Source organism: Gasterosteus aculeatus, chromosome 8, assembly GCF_964276395.1.
Source record: "Gasterosteus aculeatus chromosome 8, fGasAcu3.hap1.1, whole genome shotgun sequence".
NCBI lineage: Eukaryota > Metazoa > Chordata > Actinopteri > Perciformes > Gasterosteidae > Gasterosteus > Gasterosteus aculeatus.
The window spans coordinates 20,707,043-20,729,755 of NC_135695.1; the positions used below are offsets into that span (position 1 = coordinate 20,707,043).

The window sequence follows — 22,713 nt, forward strand, 5'->3', positions numbered from 1 at the left end:
CAGATGAGACCGTCCCCGAGGTTCTAGAGCCTTGGAAGTGTTTTCTGACGCCTGTTTACGGGTCAGTCTGCCCACTGTAAATCCTCCCCGAGGCACCGGCAGGGTTTGGTTGGGTAGCACGGGTACTTTTACCTGCCACATTCCTAATATAATATTCAATTCATATATTTACCGACTGCACTCATTTATGGTTTTAATTTTCTGCTGACATAAACGAGTTGATAGCTAAAGTTTGAACTAATTATTAAATCTGTTTGGGATTATAAACTATTTCAATCTTACAACGAAAATATTCTCATCTATAAAAGACAAGCGGTTACTTAAACTTCCTGCAGGTGTTCCATGGTCACATTTACCCCCCTGGTGATTTAGACCCACACGCTCAACCATCACTGCAACACCAGGAAGTAAACAGGAAGTAGCTGTTGGTGTGGATCAATAACAGAGCGGGACTGATGTGTGATCGGCTCGTGTCTCAGTGTCTCCACCACCGGAGGACATCTTTGTCATTGAAGTCTTTCAGTTAGCAGCTTCCTCGGTCAGTGGATGATGGAGTCTCTGCTGGTTGGTCTGATCCTCTGTTTCAGCAGTGAGTTGTTTTGTTTATATTATTAATGTCTAAACTCTGCATACACATATTTAGTTTTATGCTTAAATTGATATTGAAATATAATCTTCAGGCAACTGATTCCTAATCTGGTGACTAAACGCATCAACTGTTGACAGGTAGAAGACTCATTTTGGGCAAATTGAAGGGATTTTATGCCGAACGTTCCTTCAAATTAAAGCTTCCTTTAAGAAGGATTAGAAATGCAGCGCCTGAACGATACTTTACATGTTTAAATATTCAGGATTAATGGAGGAACAAATATTCAGAGGTGCAACTATTGGTCAGTCACCACTTAGCGGCACGAAATTAAATCAACTTTCCATCTCGTTTTAACTTGAAAAGCTATATTATTACTTTTGTTTCAAATGTAATTTCTTACTGTTTGGAATCAAAAGCATTTTTTTTCTTCTCAGAACTAGTTCTACTACAACCTACTTTAGTTATATTGATTCTGTCTGTGTGGATGAAAACGATTATAAATAAACACGTGTCTCAGGTTTCCGGTGGGAGCCGCACGCCGCCGCCGCGTTGCCAGCCTCCCCCGTGCGGGTGAGGGTCGGGGAGGACGCCGCCCTGCGGTGCCCCCTGCTGGACGCCTCCACCAACGCCTCCTCCACCAACGCCTCCTCCACCAACGCCTCCTCCACCCTCAGCTGGTACCGGACAGCGGCAGGACGCCGCCCGGAGCTGCTGCTGGCCTTCAGGTCCACAAACGCCTCCGACGTGAAGTACGGCGCCGCCGTGGGCCCGGGGAAGGTCTCCGCTGGAGCCGACGGCTCGCTGCTGCTGCTCGACGCCACATGGAGCGACTCGGCAGTTTATTACTGCGCCGTGACCCCGTGACCCGGGGAGGAGAGTAGAAGAAGAAGAAACGACGCCATGCGGTTTCATCTGAGTCGGATGGATCTTCAGTCTGTTGTACTTTCACTGTCTGTCGGTTTAGAGTTTGTTTCACAACAACAGGAAGAAAGACTGTTAAAGTGATAAATGGAAACACCTGTAAAATGTTGAATAAACAACAACCTCGATGACCTCACTAACTATTTTGTTGTTATGAACATAAAAAGGTTCCGTACCATTTATAACAAATAGTCATTTTACATCATACTTTTAAAATTATAAGTATGTTTTTAAAAACCTCAGATTAAAAGAAAGATGGTGATAACAGGTAACAGACAGACAGCTTTTTGGTAGAGCCATCCATCAGGAAACAGTAAATAAATATAAATAAATAAACATAATAAACATTTATTCAACAGTTTAATAAATCAAGGACGTCTTATTCAAACAATTCACTATATCAATAAATATATATATAAAACCACTTCTAAATATGATATAGAGGGATTACCTTACTGTAACAATTATAAATATCATATAATAATTTTATTATTATTATTTTATTTATATAAAATCTATTAGAACATGTATATATTGAGATGCACCTGTGTGCGGTCAGTGTGTTGATGAAAGACTCAAAAGCCCCAAAAAACGTCACACAATGATTTTTTTGGATAAAATGTGCCTGTTTGCGTCCTGGTTGTGTGTCCTCACCGCGGTCCTGTGTGCGTCGCAGCTGGGCAGCGATGTCAACTTTAATGATGCTAGTCTAGAAAAATACACAGCGTTAGCGCGTAGCTAGCTAGCTAAACATCCCGGTGTAGGAGTCTCTACAGACGCGTTGTATGTGCGTCGGGCCGCTGTCTGATCGTGAGGTCGGGCTGATCTGGGCCCACCTGTTTTACCACCTGTTTTACTTCTAGTTCTTCCGGCAAAGTTCTACCCTGGTACCGAGTTCGGGTCGGGTCTTCTTGGAGGACACTGCCGGTGGTCGCTCTTGTTACGTTGTTAAGCGCAGGGCCCAAATCTCAATGTATTTTACGACGCTGAAATTCTAATGTCACTCATTAACGTCATCAGTGATTGGCTGAACTGCTTCTTTGACCCGCCGCTTTGGGACCGACCAGCTGAGACAAGCGGAGAGGACGTCATACATTTTGCCAGATATGTTAATTTACAAATATGACCGGATATATAATCCATCTTTCAAAAGCACAAAAACACGAATATTGACTATTTGTAAAATGTATGTATACAAAAATTAATAAAAACTATTTATTTTCTTTTTTCTTCTTCCTTTTTTCTTCTTACTTCCTGTCTGTAGTCTATGGACCAGCCGCCACTGCAGACAGGTAACAGGCAGACAGGTAACAGGCAGACGGGTAACAACGTGTATCTGACTCACGGGATGTGAAGCTGGGTCTCTTTTTTTTTCAAGGTCCTTAAACCATCTCCATCGGGTCCGATAATGACAGCGCCAGAGCTGCCAACTTTTCAAAAAACCTTGGAGTGAGATTTTGTCGGGGGTGACCAAAATTTTGCCGCGCACGCAGCCACACACGTTGGTGGCTCAAATATCAGGAAATTGGAATTCATTTGGCGTAGTACCCATGTTGTACCCTGCATTCTGGTGGTTTGTGGGGCCCAAAGTCGTTGATAGGGGCGGCCTACTGGAGATGGACAACATTGGTTACATTCTGTGAAGCAAAGACATAGCTGAAGGTCCACCCCCAGGACATTTTGGTTTAAGTAGATGTTATTTCATGCATTCTCGTGGATTTTTGGGTGGTATGCCTGAACTTATTCTGATTTATGTTCATCTGCTCATGACTTGTTGGGCCTTCTAGACTTGAGCTGAACATTCAACCAGAAAACTATTGCTGTGCCTCAATGACTGTCTATGTACCACAATATAGCCTAATTAATAGACCTGTGTTTAAGATTAGACCAATTTAGGTTGATTGACATTTTGATTACAATGGTATTCAACTAATTCTTAACTGAAACCTAACCTATATTGTTAATAATTGTATTCTTAAGAGCACTTAATGATTTATGTTCAGCAAAAAATGACACAAGTTTAGTTAGGGAAAAATATTTTTCATTATCAAACAAAAAAGTGCAACAAATAAAGTGCTTAAAGTGCTTAAACAGTAGCCTTTCAAAGCAAAACAATGGATACACATAATATAAATACACATAAATAAAATAACAAAAAATGAGGTATTAAGAAGGAGATCAGAAGCTGGTTAGTAATTTGTGTTTTGAGCATGCAGTATACCAAGAGGTTAACAAGGTGCTCTCCTGCTGCTTGTTATGACAGCTGAGTTTACATTCACCACTCAAAATCACACGCACAAACACAACAAATAATTTCTTTCAAGATTTAAAGTTTAAGAGAGTGAGTACTTAATTGAACCACATGTCATTAACGTACCTTAGTCTTTGCTCCTCCTGAGTTTCTCCCGCGGTTGTGTCTGTTTGAAAATCTTCTTCTGTTGCTAACTTCGGGACTCTTTGGGGTAAATAGGATGTCTATGCAGCCAATGGGTTTACAGATGCGCTCCTTAGCGCCATCTATTGTCGGGGAGTTTGAAAAGGAACGAACGCGCTTCGGCCCAAAATCAGATTTTTTTTTTTGCCGTGAGAAATTGGTTGTGTGGCGTGAGTGCGTGTGAAAACATGCAAAAGCGTGTGTCACACGGCGAAACCGTGAGAGTTGGTAGGCCTGCAGCGCACGTGTTGCTGAGACGCCATTTTGTTTGTTGACACTCCGCCGCCACCTATGCTAGAAGCATTAGCATTAGCAATGGCTGGACGCCAGCTAACTGTTGACTAAATTCACTTCCACGGTGCCACATTTTATTACATAATGATACGGCAATACTTAGAAATCAGATTCACCTGTTTTTTCTCAGTTAGACTCGCTGTGATTGTTTGATTATACTCACGTTACAAACAGGGGGCGCCGTTTCATCCGGAGACAACCTGCTCTTTTTTACGTCACTAACACGCATGTACATCATATCTACAATAGTGGAATATCAGTGCTTTAAAAAACTACATCAACAATATAGTTATATGTTAACACTTATTGTCAAGTTGTATTTGGGATCAAATCCCTGGAGAAAAATCCAACAGAAAGATTCATTCAACACAATGTCGACAGTAAGAAGATCTTCATGTTGCTATAATAATATTAAAAAACCAAAAGAAGAATGTTACAACAATTCTTATCATACTAGTTTTACACAGACCAACACTATGTGTTGTAGCGATTGTGTTTCTTTGGTGTGGGGATCTTATCTCGGACGCCAGTTGGAACCACAGTGAGAAGATGTCCTGTTTTTCTGTCACCAGCTGCGAACCAACGGTCGATCTGATCCCAGAGCAGCGTCCCTCCTCTGGAGGCTGTCGGTGTTCTGCTTCAACGGTTTTCATATTTCTGTTTTACAGACCCAAAGATCATCAGACTTCAGACTGACTGCAGCCGCAGCTCCAAGGACCACTATTAGAAAAAGGTACGAATACTTTTAATTCGACGTTAAAAAACGATCATTACGATGACTTTAAATCAGAATCCAAACAATGTTAAATGGACTCTTGTTTTAGGTAAAAATTGTCTGTTAAAGCACATGCTGGTTTTTCAATATTATGAAAACATAAGATTAAAAAAACGACATTTATTTGAACTTAAGTGAGATGTGAGGACTTAAAAAAACCCAAAGAATTTAAAACTTCTACTTTCATTTCAGTGTATTTCCTCCTCGGCAGCTTGAACGGCTGGAGATAGAGGCCTTTGGGATGGATACGGCTCTGAGCTTCATCTTCCTGCTGCGGTGAGAAACTGAAGAAGCTGCTCTGTGAGCGTCGCTTTGTCCTCACGGTGCGTTTCCTCCTGCAGATGTTGGTGCGTTTGCTCTCTGCCCGGCAGACGCGCCGTCTCCTTCTCCGTGGTTTTCAGTGGCGGGACTCAGCTGCTGGTCGACGTTGGTGAAGAAGGAGCCGACTATAACGGAGATGATGATCATCGTCATATCAAGACAGCAGGTCGTCTCCGAAACATACAAGATAAAATGAGCCGATTACCAACTGGAACCAGTTACAATTGTCAAGAGAAGGCATAAAACAAAATGTCTATTTGTGGTTATTTTGTGTCTCTTTTTGTTTGTCTTGTGGCTCCTTTTGGTTGTCTTGTCTCTTTGTGGTTATTTAGTCTCCTTGTCTGTGGTGGTTTTAAGTCTCGGCTTGATTGAGTTTCCAACAATAATTGTTCCCTGTTGACAAACGAGCAACGTGCTGTGACTCAAGTTCTCATTGTGAGCAAAGCGAGAGAGAATTGAAGAAACGATATATTCTTGTTATTTTGTCCGCTGCAGGTTGTGGTCCGTCAGTTCAGATTTTATCGTCCGTCCCGTCGTCTCCACAACCGGAATCTCCTCCCCTGCTGGTCTGCGTGCTCACGGGATCAAACTCCCCTCTGCGGGAGGTCATGTGGTGGGTCAATGACACGATGGTGACATCAACAGACGTGTCACGGACGGGGTCAGGTGGGGGCGGAGCCTACGGCGCCACCTCGTTGTGGGAGGTGCCAGCGGCGGACTGGAGGTCGAGCTCCACGTACTGGTGCGGGACGATCCAGGGAGGACGGCGCTACCGTCAGAAACTCGGCTCACAGGACTGCCTGTGACTCAGAGGTCACGAGTTCGAGTCCCAGACTGGACACCAGCAAGTGGAGCCGCTGATGAAAAAAAACTGCAGTATGTCACCATTTATGAACTTCATGTCTGTTTTACATTGAAAATGATCTCCTTAAGTCCACCGGGGGTGACTTAATGTTTCAATAATACCAATAAATAAATACCTCTTTCCTTCTGGCATTGTGAGGGAACGATTTAAGCATTCATGAAGAAAATAAATGTGTGTAAAGTAAAGCTGAAAGTTAAATGAATAACAAATAAGAACAATGACAGAAGCCATAACTGATTCAACTACTGTTTACTGTTCGTGTTACATCCTGCTCAATCAGATCAGCTGTTACCAAGTGTCCGCTCCGGTTAAGTCTTTAATCTGATATGATCAATAAATAAATGATACATGCAGAGATACATGTGTTACAGCTGTCAGTTTATATGTCATCCTTCAAAATAAAAAGAGGTACAAGTTCACTCAGCAAACACAAAACCAACATAATTGACAGATTAGTCCCCACCCCCCCCCCCCCCGTCACACAGAAGTCAAGATAAATAGAAGCAAAATATTCATGTTTTTACAGAATAAGAGTATATATGTAAATCAAATATACAGAGTACATGCTTTCTACCATGACAGCTAAATATCCAGATATCTGCATTTGGCAAGACATTTTAAACTGTGGACAGGTGAACACCTGAGGACGGCTAGACGCCGCGGACAGGTGAACACCTGAGGACGGCTAGACGCCGCGGACAGGTGAACACCTGAGGACGGCTAGACGGCGAAAATAGGTGAGCGTTGCGGCGGTTTTGTTTTTTCTACACTATTTGAAGAGGAACCAAACCGTAAGGCGAGACCTTCAACAACACTGAAGCGCCTACTTTGACTGGCGTCGGACTCGACCAATCGCAGAGCTTTCTGTCCGGCCACGAGGCATCAGTGAGAGAAGGCTGGAGGTGCTCTGGGGGGGTTCGGTCTCTCCCGGCTGGCGAAACGCGGGGGGGAAATAATTAAAACCATATTGTGTAAAAATATTAGATGTTCTCATCTACTGCCCACTGAGCCTTGCAGACCACCATGTCCCTCTGAACAGGGCCCGGTTGGACCAGCAGGACCACATGAAGCCCGACATCTAGTGGTGACGACCGGTCGGGTGAAGCGTCCACCTGTGTGACGTCATCACCCGACAGCAAACACCAGTTCATTCCATCCACATCTTCCGCACTCAAGCGTGGGCAGATACAGAGGGATTCAAATTAAACCATATGCATTTGATTGGAGCGCTGAAAGTGGGCGGAGTCAGGGTGAGGCGACGCCAGTGGGGACCGTGTCCTACTTTTACTTTGAAGGATCTTCTTCTCCCACCACCAGGTTCTAGAAGTTTGGTTCCTTTTTAAAGAGAGTTTGTCTTCCCGGTCCAGGATTTCCTACGGTGGCTGAGACAGAACAAAAAGCAAAGGCTCTTTCAGAAATGAAGACCATCACCGATTCACCCGTATCGATCATGCCGATTGGAACAAACCTCGCCTTCAGTAAAAAATATGAAATGGTGTTAACTTCTAAAAGCAGAAAAGCCCTACTTCTAGACAATGTGTAGGTTTAATACGTGAAGGTAAATGGTAATACAAAATATGTCCCGTTGAGTATTTCTATCCAGGAAGGACTTTCTCTTCATGAATGAAAGGCCCAGATGTTTGTGTGACTCTCCGGTAAAGCTTTGGCCTCCGTTTGGTCTGTCTGGGCCACCGTAGAGAGAGTTTTAGTTTCCAGAGACGTCTGCATCCTTTCTAAAAATAATTTTGGAAGCCCCTGTGGAAAGAGAGGTAGAACGTGTGGTGTCAGATCAGGTCAAAGGACAAATTTGGTATCTTTTGAGGGGTGGGGGTCTGAACTGTGCAGACTGTGTCTCTGTCAGAAGTTTTCTTTGACCATAATATGTACAGTGCAAACAGGAGATCTTCATCATCCCTGCTGATACAAGTGTAAACAACACCGTTGCACTAGGAGCTGACGAACACGACACGCCACTGAACTACACACGGGATCCATCACTCATGCAGCTGCAGAACAAAGTCAACAGCAAAGAGTAGAAAGGACAGAAAAAACGACTGAAAGCAAAAGTGTCTCTTCAAACGGAAACAGCAACTTCGCAGTTTCTCAGTTTGTCTGAAGCTGTTAAATAAAAGAGAAAGAGAAACCACAGAGAGAGGAAGAAGCTGCTCTCCTCCTCATTGTCCTTGTTCAAAAAAGTTTAATGAAATACAATCAGTCGGCTCCGTCCTGAGCGCCCGAGGAAAAGTCTCCTTCAGTACCAAAAGATGGAAAATCAAAATAAACAGAATATAGTCAAGAAGGAGAAGAAGGAACAGAAGGAGCAGAGGAATAAGGAAAAAAGTAGGTGAAAAGAAGAAGATGAAGATGAGGGGACAATAAAAGAAACAAAAGGAGAAAAGCAAAAGGCAAAGAAGTAGAAAATGATCTGGAGTCTCCGTTTGTCCCAAATCAGAACTTTGAAAATCTTCAACGGTTGGATCCGCCGCTCAAAAAAACACCAGCGATGTTTCAAGTCAGAATCTCACGTCTGGGTAGCTGAGAATCCTTCAGCCCGGTTCCCCTTCTTTCAGTTTTCACACCTAAAAACAAGCCGAACCGTTCGAATGGATCCAGACTGACACGCAACAAGCGTAGCAGAAGAATGGAGGAAAGTTCCAACCGGACGAGGAAGGGCCTTCAGACCCTGATGGTTATTTAACAGCGAGCGCCATCACACATGTGACGTATCCAGACACTGATCGGTGCAGCCAATCACCAACTATTAATGAGTTACCGTGGTTACTGTGATAAGAAACGCAACCAAACAGCAGGAGACTCCCTTGAGGTTTCATTTTAAGTGTTTTCTGATAACAAACGTGGATAAAATCCCACTGTTTTATGTATATATTTATACATATATATGAGCTTAGGAGTTTTAGAAACGTTTAAATAATTACTGTTTATGCCCAAAATATAAATATTTTTCATAAATGTAAAAGATGGAAGAAAAGGTTTAACTTGCGAATGGATTTTTTTTTTTTTTGAGATGTGTTTTAAATATTTTTTAAAAAGTGTTGGTGTTGAAGACTTCCTTTCTGCCCATTTAAGGACCTAAGAAGTCCATTTTCTCTGAGCTCTGGTAGTTTTTCTTACCACGGCAAACGCCATCAGCAATCACTCGTAAGTCCCGATGTGGAACAAATGCTTTTTTCTTTCTTCATATCCTGAATCATCCCAAGCAAAAAAAAACCACCCTCAGTGTGTAAGTAGCTGTTAGCATGCTAGCGTAGCAGCAAAGCTACAGAAATGGAAGTTAAATGTTGATGCAGATACTTTAGGTTAATTTGGTCCCATTAAATGACTGTAGATGTTTATAACGGTGGAAGGCTGAACATTCTAGTGGTTATGGAGGAACCAAAATGTCTCTGTCCTGTCTGTCAGCTGATTACTGGCAGTTGGAAGTCTTACTGGCGGACTCGGCCCCCGGCGTGAAGCCGTTGGTGAGGCTGTTGGGATTCGGAGGCGTGGTGAGAGTGGGTGGGGCCTCGGCCCGGGAGGCGGGCTCTATCATGGAGCAGCTCTTCTGCGGCGGCCGTGGCTTGACCAGCTTGGTTTTGGGGATGACGGACACATGTCGTTGCCCTTCGGCTCGCAGCGGCGGTCTGGTGGGGGCGGAGCCCGTGGTCTTGACGTCAGAGCTGGGTGGTTTGGGGGTCGAAGGAGGGGAGGGGCTGAGGGCACTTTGGTCAGCGGACTTTGATTCGTCGTCGTGCGGCGACTGTTGATCCGGGGGTGGCGCTTCTTTATCCTCAGGGGCGGGGCTTGTTGACTCAGGAGGCGGGTCCTGCTGCATGCTACTCTGCCTTGAAGTCCCCGAGCCTGGAATCTCACAGCTGTCGGTGCGACGCCGCGAACTCTCGTGCATCCGACTGGTAGCGACGACGGCCTTCATGGCGGCCTGTCGACACATTACAGCTTAAGGAACATTGTGATGATTTTAGATCTTAACAATCCGTGTGAAGGCCACAAACCAACAACGACATTGGTCGTCTCCGAGACGCCGTCCTCACCTTCAGTTTGCGGCGAGCGTTGAACTCCTGCAGCTTCCTCTGGGCCGTGTCCATGTGAGAGAAGCGGGCCGCTTTGCCCAGCACCCAGGGGTGCTGCAAGGCCTCCCGGACGCTGAGGCGCTTGGGGGGGTCAAGGACGATGAGCTTACTGACCTGCAGACGGATAAACAGGGTCAGGACCGGGTTCAGACCGCCGGTCCAGCTGGAAACCCCCTCCAGACAGAACTCAGGGTTACGGTCGATTAGCATCAACTAGTCTCAAGCTTCTTTATGCAAGTTTAGGACATTCCAGAGTTAAAGTCTTTCAAGGCTGCTCCAAGTCATGTCGGAGCTCAGAATCAAACTGTTGAGTCTCAACTCAGGTCTTAACTCATCGCAGACAAGTTTATGTTGAGCGTAAACTCCTTTAGGACAAGTCCTAGGCAAGTATGACACCATCTGAGACGAGATGTTGTGCATAGAACTATATTCACAGGTCAGGTTCCAGTCTTGACTTGATCAAGAACACGTCGGGGTCATTCAACATGAGTCTAAGTAGTGTCTCAAATTATTTAAAAAAACGTTTCTTTAGACCAACCAGATCCTTGGCATTGAGGGAGACGTCGTCCCACCACGGAGACACAAACTCGTAGTCGCAGTTGAGGATTCGACTGTACATGTACTGATCCCCCCTCGGGTCGAAGAAGGGCTCGAACCCACAGAGTCTGGGGAACAGGACGCAGTGAATGCTACAAGTACTTCAGATTGTAATAAGGCTGTATTTCAGGAGGTCAAACACTGGCTCAGACACTTACAAGAAAGAAAAATAAACTAAAATGATAGGGTGGTCTTTTTAGATTAGTCAATTAGAGAATAACCTCTGGCTTCACGATTTAAGACCATAAAAGTTAGATGTGAAATCCATAGAGAATCAATCTATCCTGTGTGGGGTGTGAATGCACTCACAGGATGTAGAGGATGACGCCCACCGACCACATGTCCACCTCAGGGCCGTAAGCATTTCCCCGCAGGATCTCTGGAGCTGCAGGCAGAGGAGCCCGTTAGCCAACAGATGGCTGACAGACGCTCTAACTAAGACTACGCCATCTACTACTGCTACTACCCCATCTACTACTACACCATCTACTACTGCTACTACCCCATCTACTACTGCTACTACACCATCTACTACTGCTACTACCCCATCTACTACTACACCATCCACTACTGCTACTACACCATCTACTACCGCTACTACACCCTCTACTACTGCTACTACACCATCTACTACTACACCATCTACTACTGCTACTACGCCATCTACTACTACACCATCTACTACTGCTACTACACCATCTACTACTGCTACTACACCATCTACTACTACACCATCCACTACTGCTACTACACCATCTACTACTGCTACTACACCATCTACTACTGCATTATCCACTACTGCTACTACACCATCTACTACTACACCATCCACTACTGCTACTACACCATCTACTACTGCTACTACACCATCTACTACTGCATTATCCACTACTGCTACTACACCATCTACTACTGCTACTACCCCATCTACTACTACACCATCCACTACTGCTACTACACCATTTACTACTACACCATCTACTACTGCTACTACGCCATCTACTACTACACCATCTACTACTGCTACTACACCATCTACTACTGCATTATCCACTACTGCTACTACGCCATCTACTACTGCTACTACCCCATCTACTACTACACCATCTACTACTGCTACTACACCATCTACTACTGCTACTACCCCATCTACTACTACACCATCCACTACTGCTACTACACCATCTACTACTGCTACTACCCCATCTACTACTACACCATCCACTACTGCTACTACACCATCTACTACTGCTACTACACCATCTACTACTACACCATCTACTACTGCTACTACGCCATCTACTACTACACCATCTACTACTGCTACTACACCATCTACTACTGCTACTACACCATCTACTACTACACCATCCACTACTGCTACTACACCATCTACTACTGCTACTACACCATCTACTACTGCATTATCCACTACTGCTACTACGCCATCTACTACTGCTACTACCCCATCTACTACTACACCATCTACTACTGCTACTACACCATCTACTACTGCTACTACCCCATCTACTACTACACCATCCACTACTGCTACTACACCATCTACTACTGCTACTACACCATCTACTACTGCTACTACACCATCTACTACTGCTACTACGCCATCTACTACTGCTACTACCCCATCTACTACTGCATTATCCACTACTGCTACTACACCATCTACTACTGCTACTACACCATCTACTACTGCATTATCCACTACTGCTACTACACCATCTACTACTGCTACTACACCATCTACTACTACACCATCTACTACTGCTACTACGCCATCTACTACTGCTACTACACCATCTACTACTGCTACTACACCATCTACTACTGCTACTACGCCATCTACTACTGCTACTACCCCATCTACTACTGCATTATCCACTACTGCTACTACACCATCTACTACTACACCATCTACTACTACACCATCAACTACTGCTACTACGCCATCTACTACTGCTACTACCCCATCTACTACTGCTACTACACCATCTACTACTGCTACTACGCCATCTACTAGTGCTACTACCCCATCTACTACTGCTTCTACATCTTCTTCTACTTCTACTACACCCTCTACTACTGCTACTACACCATCTACTACTGCTACTACACCATCTACTACTGCTACTACGCCATCTACTACTGCTACTACACATTCTACTACTGCTACTACGCCATCTACTAGTGCTACTACACCATCTACTACTGCTTCTACATCTTCTTCTACTTCTACTACACCCTCTACTACTGCTACTACACCATCTACTACTGCTACTACACCATCTACTACTGCTACTACGCCATCTACTACTGCTACTACACATTCTACTACTGCTACTACGCCATCTACTAGTGCTACTACACCATCTACTACTGCTTCTACATCTTCTTCTACTTCTACTACACCCTCTACTACTGCTACTACACCATCTACTACTGCTTCTACACTATCTACTACCACTACTACACCATCTCCTACTGCTACTACACCATATACTTCTACTACACCGTCTACTACTTCTACTACACCATCATCTACTATGCCATCTACTACTTCTACTACACCATCTATTACTGCTACGACACCATCTTTTACTACTACTGTTCCATCTACTACTACATCTACTTGTAGTACCTGTGTATCACAGCTAATACTAGACCATTAAGTACTACTCCTGCAGCCCGTCAAGGTCAAACTCACCACAGTACCCCGGCGTGCCACAGACGGTCTTCATGGTCACCTGGTCATCAATGATTTTGGAAAGACCAAAGTCGGCTGCAAGAGAGGTGGATGTTTTGTCGTTAATGGATTCTACCACACGATCCACTGTTTGTTTTTATCTGTTGGGGGTTTGAGAATAAAAGCCGTTTCTCGTATTGAGGTGTTTTTGCCTGTTTCCTGTTTCTATTTAAAGTGAAGGGAGGGAGTGTGAATGTGGAGGAGGAGCGTGTGTCTCTGTACAGGAGAGTCTCTGAACCAAAGAGGAAGGCGTTGGTGTTGGAGAGTCTCATGAAAGAGAGCGGAGGCTGAGCTTATTCCATCTGTAACTGTTAGCCGGAGGCCCAGCGGCCATCTGGAAGCCAACGCGCAAAAACACAGAGGCTTCTCCTGACCGCCAAATACCAGGGACCTGATAACGAGCCAGCGACGAGCTCGCTGTCCAATGTTCTGTCCCCATCGAGCATGAAGCTGCCTTTAGGTGCCGGTAGAATTAGCAGCATCACAAGGTCAGTTTGATTGGGAAACACAGAACGGGGGTTTTATGTGACTTTCCCCTCTTTTTGTTGTGTAAGTTCTCGGCTTCACTCTGATATTAAGCTCAAGACACTCTGACTTGTGTTTATCGGGCGGAGGCTCAGTGAATCTTCGTTTCCGTGTGTCATCAGCAGATGTAACGTGGAGTCAGAGGGTGGAGGTGGGCACTGGGTGGTTACCGATCTTCAGCGGAGCGTCCAGAGACAAGTCGGCGTACAGGAGGTTCTCTGGTTTGAGGTCTCGATGCACGACTCCGTTCTCGTAAAGATACTGAAAAAGACAACGACAGGGTTTATCGGTACATAGAAGTCAGCAGCGGGTTTCACATGATGAAAAGCCTAAAGGTGTCTGTGGGAGGCGGAGGAGATTTGGCAGGACGGGCTGACAGATGGCCTCTTCCCCCAGCTCCCAGCATGCCCTGCTGCTCTGGGAACACTCACTTCCTCTCTTCGGATCAGCTGATGTCTGCGGCGACTAGAAGAGACCTCATTTCCTTCAGGGTCTCTCTCTAACAATGAAATCTGCCACACAATAGTCTGATGCCTATTTTATTTCAAAAATAAGGTTAACTGTTATTTGTCTCATTTGAATAATCGTCTGAGGGAGAACGAGAACATTCTGGTGGTTTGTTGCAGCTCGCCTCTCCCCTTCAGAGAACCCGCGTGAGCATAAATCACCAGAGCTTTACAAACTGGTGCAAAAGAGATGCTGGTGTGTTCAGGGGGTGTAGGATGTTTGCGTGCTGCAGATTAACGGCAAACACACTTGTGTGATACAGCAAATACAACCGCACTGTAATCCTGATGCGCACACACACAGACATACACAGGCGTATGTTTCTCTGCGTGGTAGATGTAGGTCAGCTGTGGTCAGATTGTGTTTACGTGTTTATATTTATGTGTGTGTGTGTGTGAGTGTGTGTGTGTGTGTGTTTATTAATCCTCTCTGGCTTTAATCTGATCTGCAGCAGGATGGAAGTTGCTGTTACATAAGAGACCTGCAGCTGCTGCAGGCTGACAGTTTCCACAATAAAGCTGCTGAAAGCAACACCTGCAACTACTACTGCAACTAACTACTGCAACTGACTATAGCAACTGACTAATGCAACTAACTAATTTACCTAATGCAAGTAACTACTGCCACTAATGCAACTGATTACTACCACTACTACTGTCGCAACTAACTACGGCAACTAACTAATGGAACTAACTACCATAACTACTGCAACTAATGAAAATAACTACTGCAGATAATGCAATTACTTACTGGATCTAAATACTGCAACTAGTGCAAATGACTACTGCAACCAATGCAACTAACTACTTAAACGAATGTATCTAACAACTGCAACCAATGCAACTAACTACTGCAACACCTGGAATCAACTACTACAACAATGAAAAACTGCTTGAATACTACTAGTAAAACTGCTGATAGTAAATTGAAAAGTAAATACTGCTGCAACAACTACTATAACTACTGGAACTAACTACTCCAATTAACTACTTCAAAACCCCTACAACAACAACAACAACAACAACAGGTTTTGCTCTGACCAACAGCCGTCTACCCAACTCACATTCGTTATTCAACTGTTTGCACATCCGTTTTTATTCATCATACAAACGCTTCTCTGAAAAGCATTGTGTGAACACCTCGTCACGTGCTATAACTTCCGGTTAGATAAGATCTGCTGAGAAGGAGGAAGAGTGTGATTCATCAGTTGGAAGGAGGACAAACTCCTACATCTCCACTACTAAATCTGCTTCTGTGGGAACACAGGGCTGTTTATGTACTGATAAAACTCGAAGGAGACTTTATGTAAACCTTAAAGGAACAGTACACCAATTAGACGTCCTTAAAGAAACAGTACAATAAGAAATTAAATCACCTAAAGTATTTTTGTTTCATATCTATGTGCATAGTTAATACAAGGGCTGATGTTTAGCCTTAACACAAAGAGTGAGGACAATGTGAGTTAGAAGCTAACTAGAAGCTAACTCCGGCAAACAGAACCTCGAAGCTAAACGTGGTCCAGGATTTGCTTCGTGTCCAGCGGTTCAGCGTGTGGAGTCCCAGCGACTAATCAGAGATGGAGGAAGTGAACAGTAATCTAATGAGCAGAGGGCCGGATGGAGCCGGATGATCCACTCCGACTGTGACGCTAACCAGACACCCAGACGGTGCTGTAGGTTACTGACAATGACAACAGGCACTGAATGCAGCAGCCTCACCGCCACAGCCTCCAGGATCTGTTTGATGACGTGAGCGGCGTCTCTCTCGCTGTAGTAACCTCGCTCCACGATCCTGAAGACAAACACCAGTTAATCGTTTATTTCTCCAACAACGTTTTCTCTTTTTTTATTCCAGGACCAACACCAAACGAAACCAATGATTTATGTATTATCAATAATATGAATTATGTTGGTGTATTCATATCAATGTTAATGTGTCAGTTCTTATTTTATATGTTAATGTATAATCAACAATGTTGGAACTATTGATATATGAGCAATAATAATAATACTGTTAGTGTATTACTAGACATCACTAGACATTAATAGGTTATTAATAATGTCAATGTATTATTGATTATCATCATGATGTTACTGTAATACTACCATTGTTATCAAATTAGTAATTAGTGACCATTGACCATTAACTACAATAAAATCCATTGATCTGAGAATCCTCTCTCCTGATGGTTCCGTGAGTGGACCTCAGATCATTGATATAATATGATACAACTCAAATAGGTGGAGCGACGCACTGCACCTGTCAAACAGCTCTCCTCCTGTGACCAGCTCCAGCACCAGAGCGATGTCCGTGTCCGTCTCGAAGATCTCCTTCAGCTGGATCTGAGAGACGACAAGGTACCACTCTCAGTAGCCTGTTCTCATTGAGATCCTGTTTAATGGAGAACCTTTTCTAGTGGAGAACCAGGTCCTAATTCATTAGAACGTCACATCGTGAAATTGTTGTAGACTAGCGCATACAAAATATATAAAACACAAGATCAACTGATGGTCACGTTAGTTGATCAGTTATTAACTGTTGGATCAATGTGGTGAGGAACATACTTACAATGTTTGGGTGGGAAAGACGCAACAGCACGCCGATTTCCGTGCGAACTATTTTCTTGTCAATCTACGACAGAAAAAACAACGTAAAACATCTGATGTGTTCAAAGTCTGACAGGAACTGAACCTTAACTGTTGTGTATAAAGTCCAACAACACAAACAGAGTATTTGAATTTAGCATCGAACAACACAGACCGGGAGAACGGAGAAGCTGGTAGTCCATTAAAGTAGTTTATATTCTTAAAAGAAATGTTATTACAAACAAACATGGGTATACTATGAGCTTTGACACGATGTGTATTGTTAGTTACACATACAATGGCCTCTCCATTTAAATGTGACCTCTGTTTGATAAAAACCCAGACAATTGATCTATTACATGTTGCCTAAATTTAGTTTCTGTTTCTAACATTAACATTAAAGGTGGGAGATAAAGCGAAGGAATCCATAAACCCACAGAGCGAGCCTCTCAGCTCCAATGGCTTCCAGGTATCTTCCAGGTTAACTTTTCCTTAACCTCTAGTTTGAGGTTTGCTGCCCTTAGTTTAGAGTTAGCTACTGTGCACCATTAGCTTAGCTTCTCTTTCCCGCTAGCTCAGTTTGAACGGTTTAAGAGTTAGCATCTCTGCCCTCGTCGGCGTGGAGTTCGCCTCAGGATCACGATGTTGGCTTGAGGGAACCTCATCGTCCCCGATCAGGGACAGAATAGGACGAGTCCTCACAGAAATCGGGTGGGATTATTTGTATGGGACGCTGCATTGACGACATCTCGGAGGATGCAGATGACGGACAAACCACGTCCCGTATCCATTCAAAACGGGACGCGCTATTTTATTCTCAAATAAAATTAAAAATAAAAATTCACCCTGACACAACACTGACCGTTTTCTTGAGGACTTTGAGAGCGTAGGGCTTCTGAGTCTGCTTCTCCTCACAGCGATACACGATGGACGTTGCTCCTCTGAAAAGTTAAACCAATACTTCTTTAACTAAATGCTACTCGTACTACTCGCATACTTCTACCTTAGAAAGGCATTTTCAGTGAAAACAACTCCATTTAAAGTAATACTTTCATTTTTTCGAAAGAAGCACAAATAATATTACAAATAAATATGGATATATTTGGAGTTCTTACGTGATGCTTAACGTTAGCTAAACTTAGCCGCCATGTTTCTGCCGTAGCTGCTCTGTGACGACGGTTCGGCCGTTAGAGGAAAACTAGTATGCTTACAAACACACTCATTTAATAATAAAAAAACAGGAAAACATCCCACAAATAATCCCCCATCATCCTCCGGAGCGAGAAGCCGCACATCCGTGGCCTCTCCGTTTAAACGTGAGCCCTGATCAATAAACCCATCACATGTTGCCTGGACCACGCTTCACGGTTTGTTTTTAAGCTTTAGTTTCTAACACACAAAGGGTGAGTGACATAAATCCAGTTAGCTGCCGGGTCCGGATAGCTCAGAGTCACAGCCGTATTTTCACAGAGTGGCGCCAGTTCTTTTATTGTTTATTTAATTAGTTATTTTACTGCAGGAAATTGAGACAAACTGGATGAACTGGGTTTTCCTCGTCTTTCCCCGGGATAAGTCATGTTGACGGTAAAAACATTGTTCTCTATTTGGGCAGAAAACAATTCTTAAAATGTGTGTGTGTGTGTGTGTGTGTGTGTAGGGGGGATCTGTTATTCTGTTGGGACAGATGGAGGAAACAGATCCATCTGAAGAGAAGCCACAAACACACACACACACTCTCTCTCACACACACACACACACACACACCGGTCCTGGCCGGTCTCCATGGCAACAGGACACCTGGTAACAGGACTGGTGGCCTGCTCACACGTGTCTGAATTCACCGCTGACATATTCATATTATTTTTAAAGTAATGATAGTAAATAAATACTGGTAAAAAATAGATAAATAATGATAACACATATATATAATTAATTTCTTGTCCCGTTCATACGCAGATATCTGTTCGGGATTATAAGGTTTCTGACTGCAGGGACTTAACGTCACCTGCCCAGTGATTTTAATATTTAATATTTGGGAAATTTTTATCCCGACAGATTAAAATTGGCTTTGACGTCATCTTATTTAACGGGTCGATCTGAGCGATGAACTTAAAACTATCAGAGAAAAGAAATCTTTAAAAAAGAAATCCTTTGTCTTACCATGTTTGCGGAGAGTGTATTTTGGAACTGCAGTTCCCATGATGCTTTGGGGGATGTGAGAGTTTATATTTCCTGTGCGTTTCAATACCCAAACAGCCAGCAGGCCTCTCTGGATGTTCTGACCCACAATCCTCTGTGCTGCAGATGTATTAAAGGGCAAAGTCCAGGGTGGCATTTATGAGGAAGTACTTTGTCCTTACGGCCTTTATCTAAGGAGTCCTACTGATCTGAGATCGGCGCCTGTGAACCACAGAATCGTTTCAGTGGAACAAAGAAACGTTGTCATGTCTTGGTGTTCCACACACTGGGCATTCTGGGCTTTTCATTTCCATCGGCAGGAACCACGGCAACACATCCAAGATGACCGCGCTTTTAATGTGTGTTGCATTAGCGATGTTTAAATATTGATGTTGCAGCCAGAATCAGCCGACAGAAATGTGTCTCAGAGACGACGGCGAAGAGCATTCAGTTTCAGAGAGCGTCGCAAACTGATTCAAAATGACTCAAGTGACAAAGAACCCGACGAACGCAGAGAAAAGGTTTAAATGAATCTGAATCGCTAACGGAGAGTTTCGCCTCAATGCAGACAATCGTTCAGGGTCCAAACCAAAGGGAGTGACATAGTGAACAAACGGCGTGATTACAACTTCCTGGTCCATCACATGATGTCATGGGGCTCAAATACCCTTTTCCCCATTGATTTACATTGAGAAAGAGGATCTTCATATTCGACGGGTCTGAGCAACTAACTGTTTAGAAGAACTTGGCATCGCCGTCATGACGTCTCGCGTTGCTTTGAGACGTTCTGAGGCGTCCTAATTTGTACTGAGGAGGACCTAGAGACACCATATGCGTATCTGGCAGTGACCTGTCAATCACAACAGAGTCTTTTATTTCATAATGCCGTTTTACATTTCCAGAGACTTTTATTTCACAATGGCCAACGGCCTTGATCTGCTAATGCTAGCATGCTACCTCGGAGCCCACCGATGTCTTCCATTATGTCAACACTCACGTCCCTTAGCCAGCCTTTTTTGCACACGGCTCTGTTGTCTGTTCTGAATGGTAGATGTAGCTACGCCCCCTGATTTGCATATAAGAACGTGAACTGAATAACAGCATTATGAAATAAGTCTCTAGAAATTAAAAACGGCATTATGAAATAAAAGACTCTGGAAATGAAAAGTGGCATTATGAAATAAAAGTACCATGAAATAATTAAATGTATTTAATATTTATGTATTTATTGCCTCATTTATTTATTTCGTGATGTATTTCAAATGCATATTTCATGTATTTATTCATTTATTTAATTTTGACTAAAACGGCATTCCATATAAGTGGACGTCATCATCATTATGTGACTTTTTGGTGTTTTTTTTGGGACGTTATGAAGCATTTTGAACCACCAGTTTGATTCCTAAACCAGTGAATAGGAAGTGATCGTATTTTAACTGAGGACGTAAAGACCAATTACTGTATAACCCCGCCCCAAAGCCCCCCCCCCGATGGTTAATTTAACTCAAAATAGACCATCATTTACTCGATAAACATCGTGCTGTGTTGAAGTTTGGAAACTATAGATTGAGACCATAAAGTCACGTTTACACTGTTCACTGAGGGAATAAATCAACAGAGAAGTACAGTAGTTTTCCCATAGACGTCTATGGGACCAGAGGAGTCGCCCCTGGTGGCCACTACAGAGAATGCAGCTCTAAGACATGACACGTGGGGATCCCATGGACCCCTTATGGAGGTGGTTTTGGTCCAATGAGGAGGCCATGTGAGCCTGTCTCCCTTCGACCCCCCCAAATAAAGTGGTCCAGACCTGCCCAGCTCAGAGCTCAGGGTGTAGAACTCCTCCACCGCCCCGTCCCGCCTCGACCCGTCCACCCAGAACTCCACCGGCGCCGAACCAGGCCGGGACGTCGGCATGGCAACAGAAGCACTCCGCCGACACCAGGACTGAGGGGACCTGGACCGAGCGCGAGGTCAGAACCAGGACCGAGGCCGGCTTCAGACCGGGTCAGGCGTGACCCGATCGGATCCGTGAGCGGAGTAAACCAGGTCAGACCTCAGATTTAAACCCAGATTAGAGGAGCAGAGGGGGGATGGTTCATGATCCCGATGGGCTTTAATCCAGACCAGCGGCAGGAGGAGGATCCCTCAAACTCTCAACCGGGACCGTTTATCAGAGATCTGACCCGAAAAACTAGAAAGACAATCAATCTGAAATCCTCGGGGACAAACTCGACTCTTCAGTCCAGACCGGGGCAGCAACTGGGACGCGGACGGACCAGGTCCAGATGTGTCGCAGCTTCCATCGGGGCCTACAATCCTCTCGGATAACGGATCACTTTAGTCCATCACCCCTCCTTCGGGGATTTTGTCGTATTTCCGTGTTTTTAGCGGCAGACGCGGTCTCTCCGAAGCGCTGCAGTCCCCCGGTGAAGAAGCGGCACCGGAGCCCGGGCGGGTGTTCAGCGGGAGAAGGACGGCGAAACCCGCGCTGTCTCGGTGCGGGACGTCTGTCTTCTGGTGCTCGGAGGTTTGATTCCCGGGCAGGGCAGCTCCAGATGTCCGCTGGATCCGCAGAGAGAGGCAGGGATGCTGTAATCTCACAGCCCCGCCCCTCTGTCACCGAGCCGGCCAATCACAGCGCGGCTGGGTGGGAGCCCCACCCGCTCTGCCATTGGGCGGCCCGCCTGTCCGTCACCGAAGACTGGTCGGCAACCTAAATACAGAAATAACCTATGTATTAAGGTTTTTTCTCTGTGTGCGTATGCTAATGTACATTAGCATCGCATCTGGAGACTTTGATCCTGCGGGAGTCAAACCCGCAACTCTGGGACCAATACACGTACCTTGCTCATGGGAGTCACGTGGATCTGTCGTCCTTTCACTTCAGGCAAAGAGAAGGTCTGTCAGATTGTAGTATCTGTATAGTCTGTTTATTCAAAGTTTTAAATGTTCGCTGAGACATTAATGTGTGATGATTAAATCATTTTAGTTCCTTTATATTAGCCTCTAAAAGAATCTTCATAAACCTAAAATCTGAGAAATAAAAACTCTAATGATTAAGTGTTTTAATGCGTAAATGTGTTGTTTGAGATTTCCCCAAAATAACACAAATCTAATATTTGAAAATTGTTGTCCATACAGTTTGAGTACATTTTGTGGGAAAATGAATTAATAAATCTATGAACAAGACAATTAAATAAATTATCTGTTGTTACTACGATATTCTAAAAACATTCGGAAAAATATGAGATTAATATTAATAAACACTCT

The 22,713-nt window shown here is 44.2% G+C and overlaps 2 protein-coding genes and 2 long non-coding RNA genes across 4 annotated transcripts; 2 read left to right on the plus strand and 2 right to left on the minus strand.

Annotated features, from left to right (window-relative positions):
* The first annotated feature begins 200 nt into the window (after positions 1 to 200).
* Positions 201 to 1,646, plus strand: sid1 (secreted immunoglobulin domain 1). The gene is made up of 2 exons (XM_040183847.2): positions 201 to 589; positions 1,107 to 1,646. The coding sequence occupies exons 1-2, from the start codon at positions 547 to 549 to the stop codon at positions 1,451 to 1,453; spliced, it is 390 nt and encodes a 129-aa protein (XP_040039781.2). The 5' UTR covers positions 201 to 546; the 3' UTR covers positions 1,454 to 1,646.
* Positions 1,360 to 2,937, minus strand: LOC144411491 (uncharacterized). The gene is made up of 2 exons (XR_013468680.1): positions 2,856 to 2,937; positions 1,360 to 1,541 (listed from the first exon to the last, which is right to left on the minus strand). It is a non-coding gene; the product is annotated as an uncharacterized LOC144411491 (long non-coding RNA).
* A 3,538-nt stretch (positions 2,938 to 6,475) lies between these two features.
* LOC144411490 (uncharacterized) lies at positions 6,476 to 7,063 on the plus strand. Its single transcript, XR_013468679.1, has 2 exons — positions 6,476 to 6,831; positions 6,867 to 7,063. It is a non-coding gene; the product is annotated as an uncharacterized LOC144411490 (long non-coding RNA).
* A 1,313-nt stretch (positions 7,064 to 8,376) lies between these two features.
* LOC120823668 (calcium/calmodulin-dependent protein kinase type IV) lies at positions 8,377 to 22,065 on the minus strand. The gene is made up of 11 exons (XM_040183845.2): positions 21,251 to 22,065; positions 18,125 to 18,203; positions 17,246 to 17,308; positions 16,937 to 17,019; positions 16,396 to 16,468; positions 14,341 to 14,431; positions 13,607 to 13,681; positions 11,194 to 11,269; positions 10,826 to 10,952; positions 10,249 to 10,401; positions 8,377 to 10,136 (listed from the first exon to the last, which is right to left on the minus strand). The coding sequence occupies exons 1-11, from the start codon at positions 21,355 to 21,357 to the stop codon at positions 9,624 to 9,626; spliced, it is 1,440 nt and encodes a 479-aa protein (XP_040039779.1). The 5' UTR covers positions 21,358 to 22,065; the 3' UTR covers positions 8,377 to 9,623.
* Between the last annotated feature and the right edge of the window lie 648 nt (positions 22,066 to 22,713).

Excerpts from the sequence above, each read along its gene's own strand:
- LOC120823668 (XM_040183845.2), bottom strand. The coding sequence starts at position 21,357 with ATGCCGACGTCCCGGCCTGGTTCGGCGCCGGTGGAGTTCTGGGTGGAC. Across the intron at positions 18,204-21,250 it reads CTGAGCTCTGAGCTGGGCAG|AGGAGCAACGTCCATCGTGT; the intron begins GTCTGGACCACT and ends TTAACTTTTCAG. Across the intron at positions 10,953-11,193 it reads GGCGTCATCCTCTACATCCT|ACTCTGTGGGTTCGAGCCCT; the intron begins GTGAGTGCATTC and ends CCTGTTCCCCAG.
- sid1 (XM_040183847.2), top strand. The coding sequence starts at position 547 with ATGATGGAGTCTCTGCTGGTTGGTCTGATCCTCTGTTTCAGCA. Across the intron at positions 590-1,106 it reads TCTGATCCTCTGTTTCAGCA|GTTTCCGGTGGGAGCCGCAC; the intron begins GTGAGTTGTTTT and ends CACGTGTCTCAG.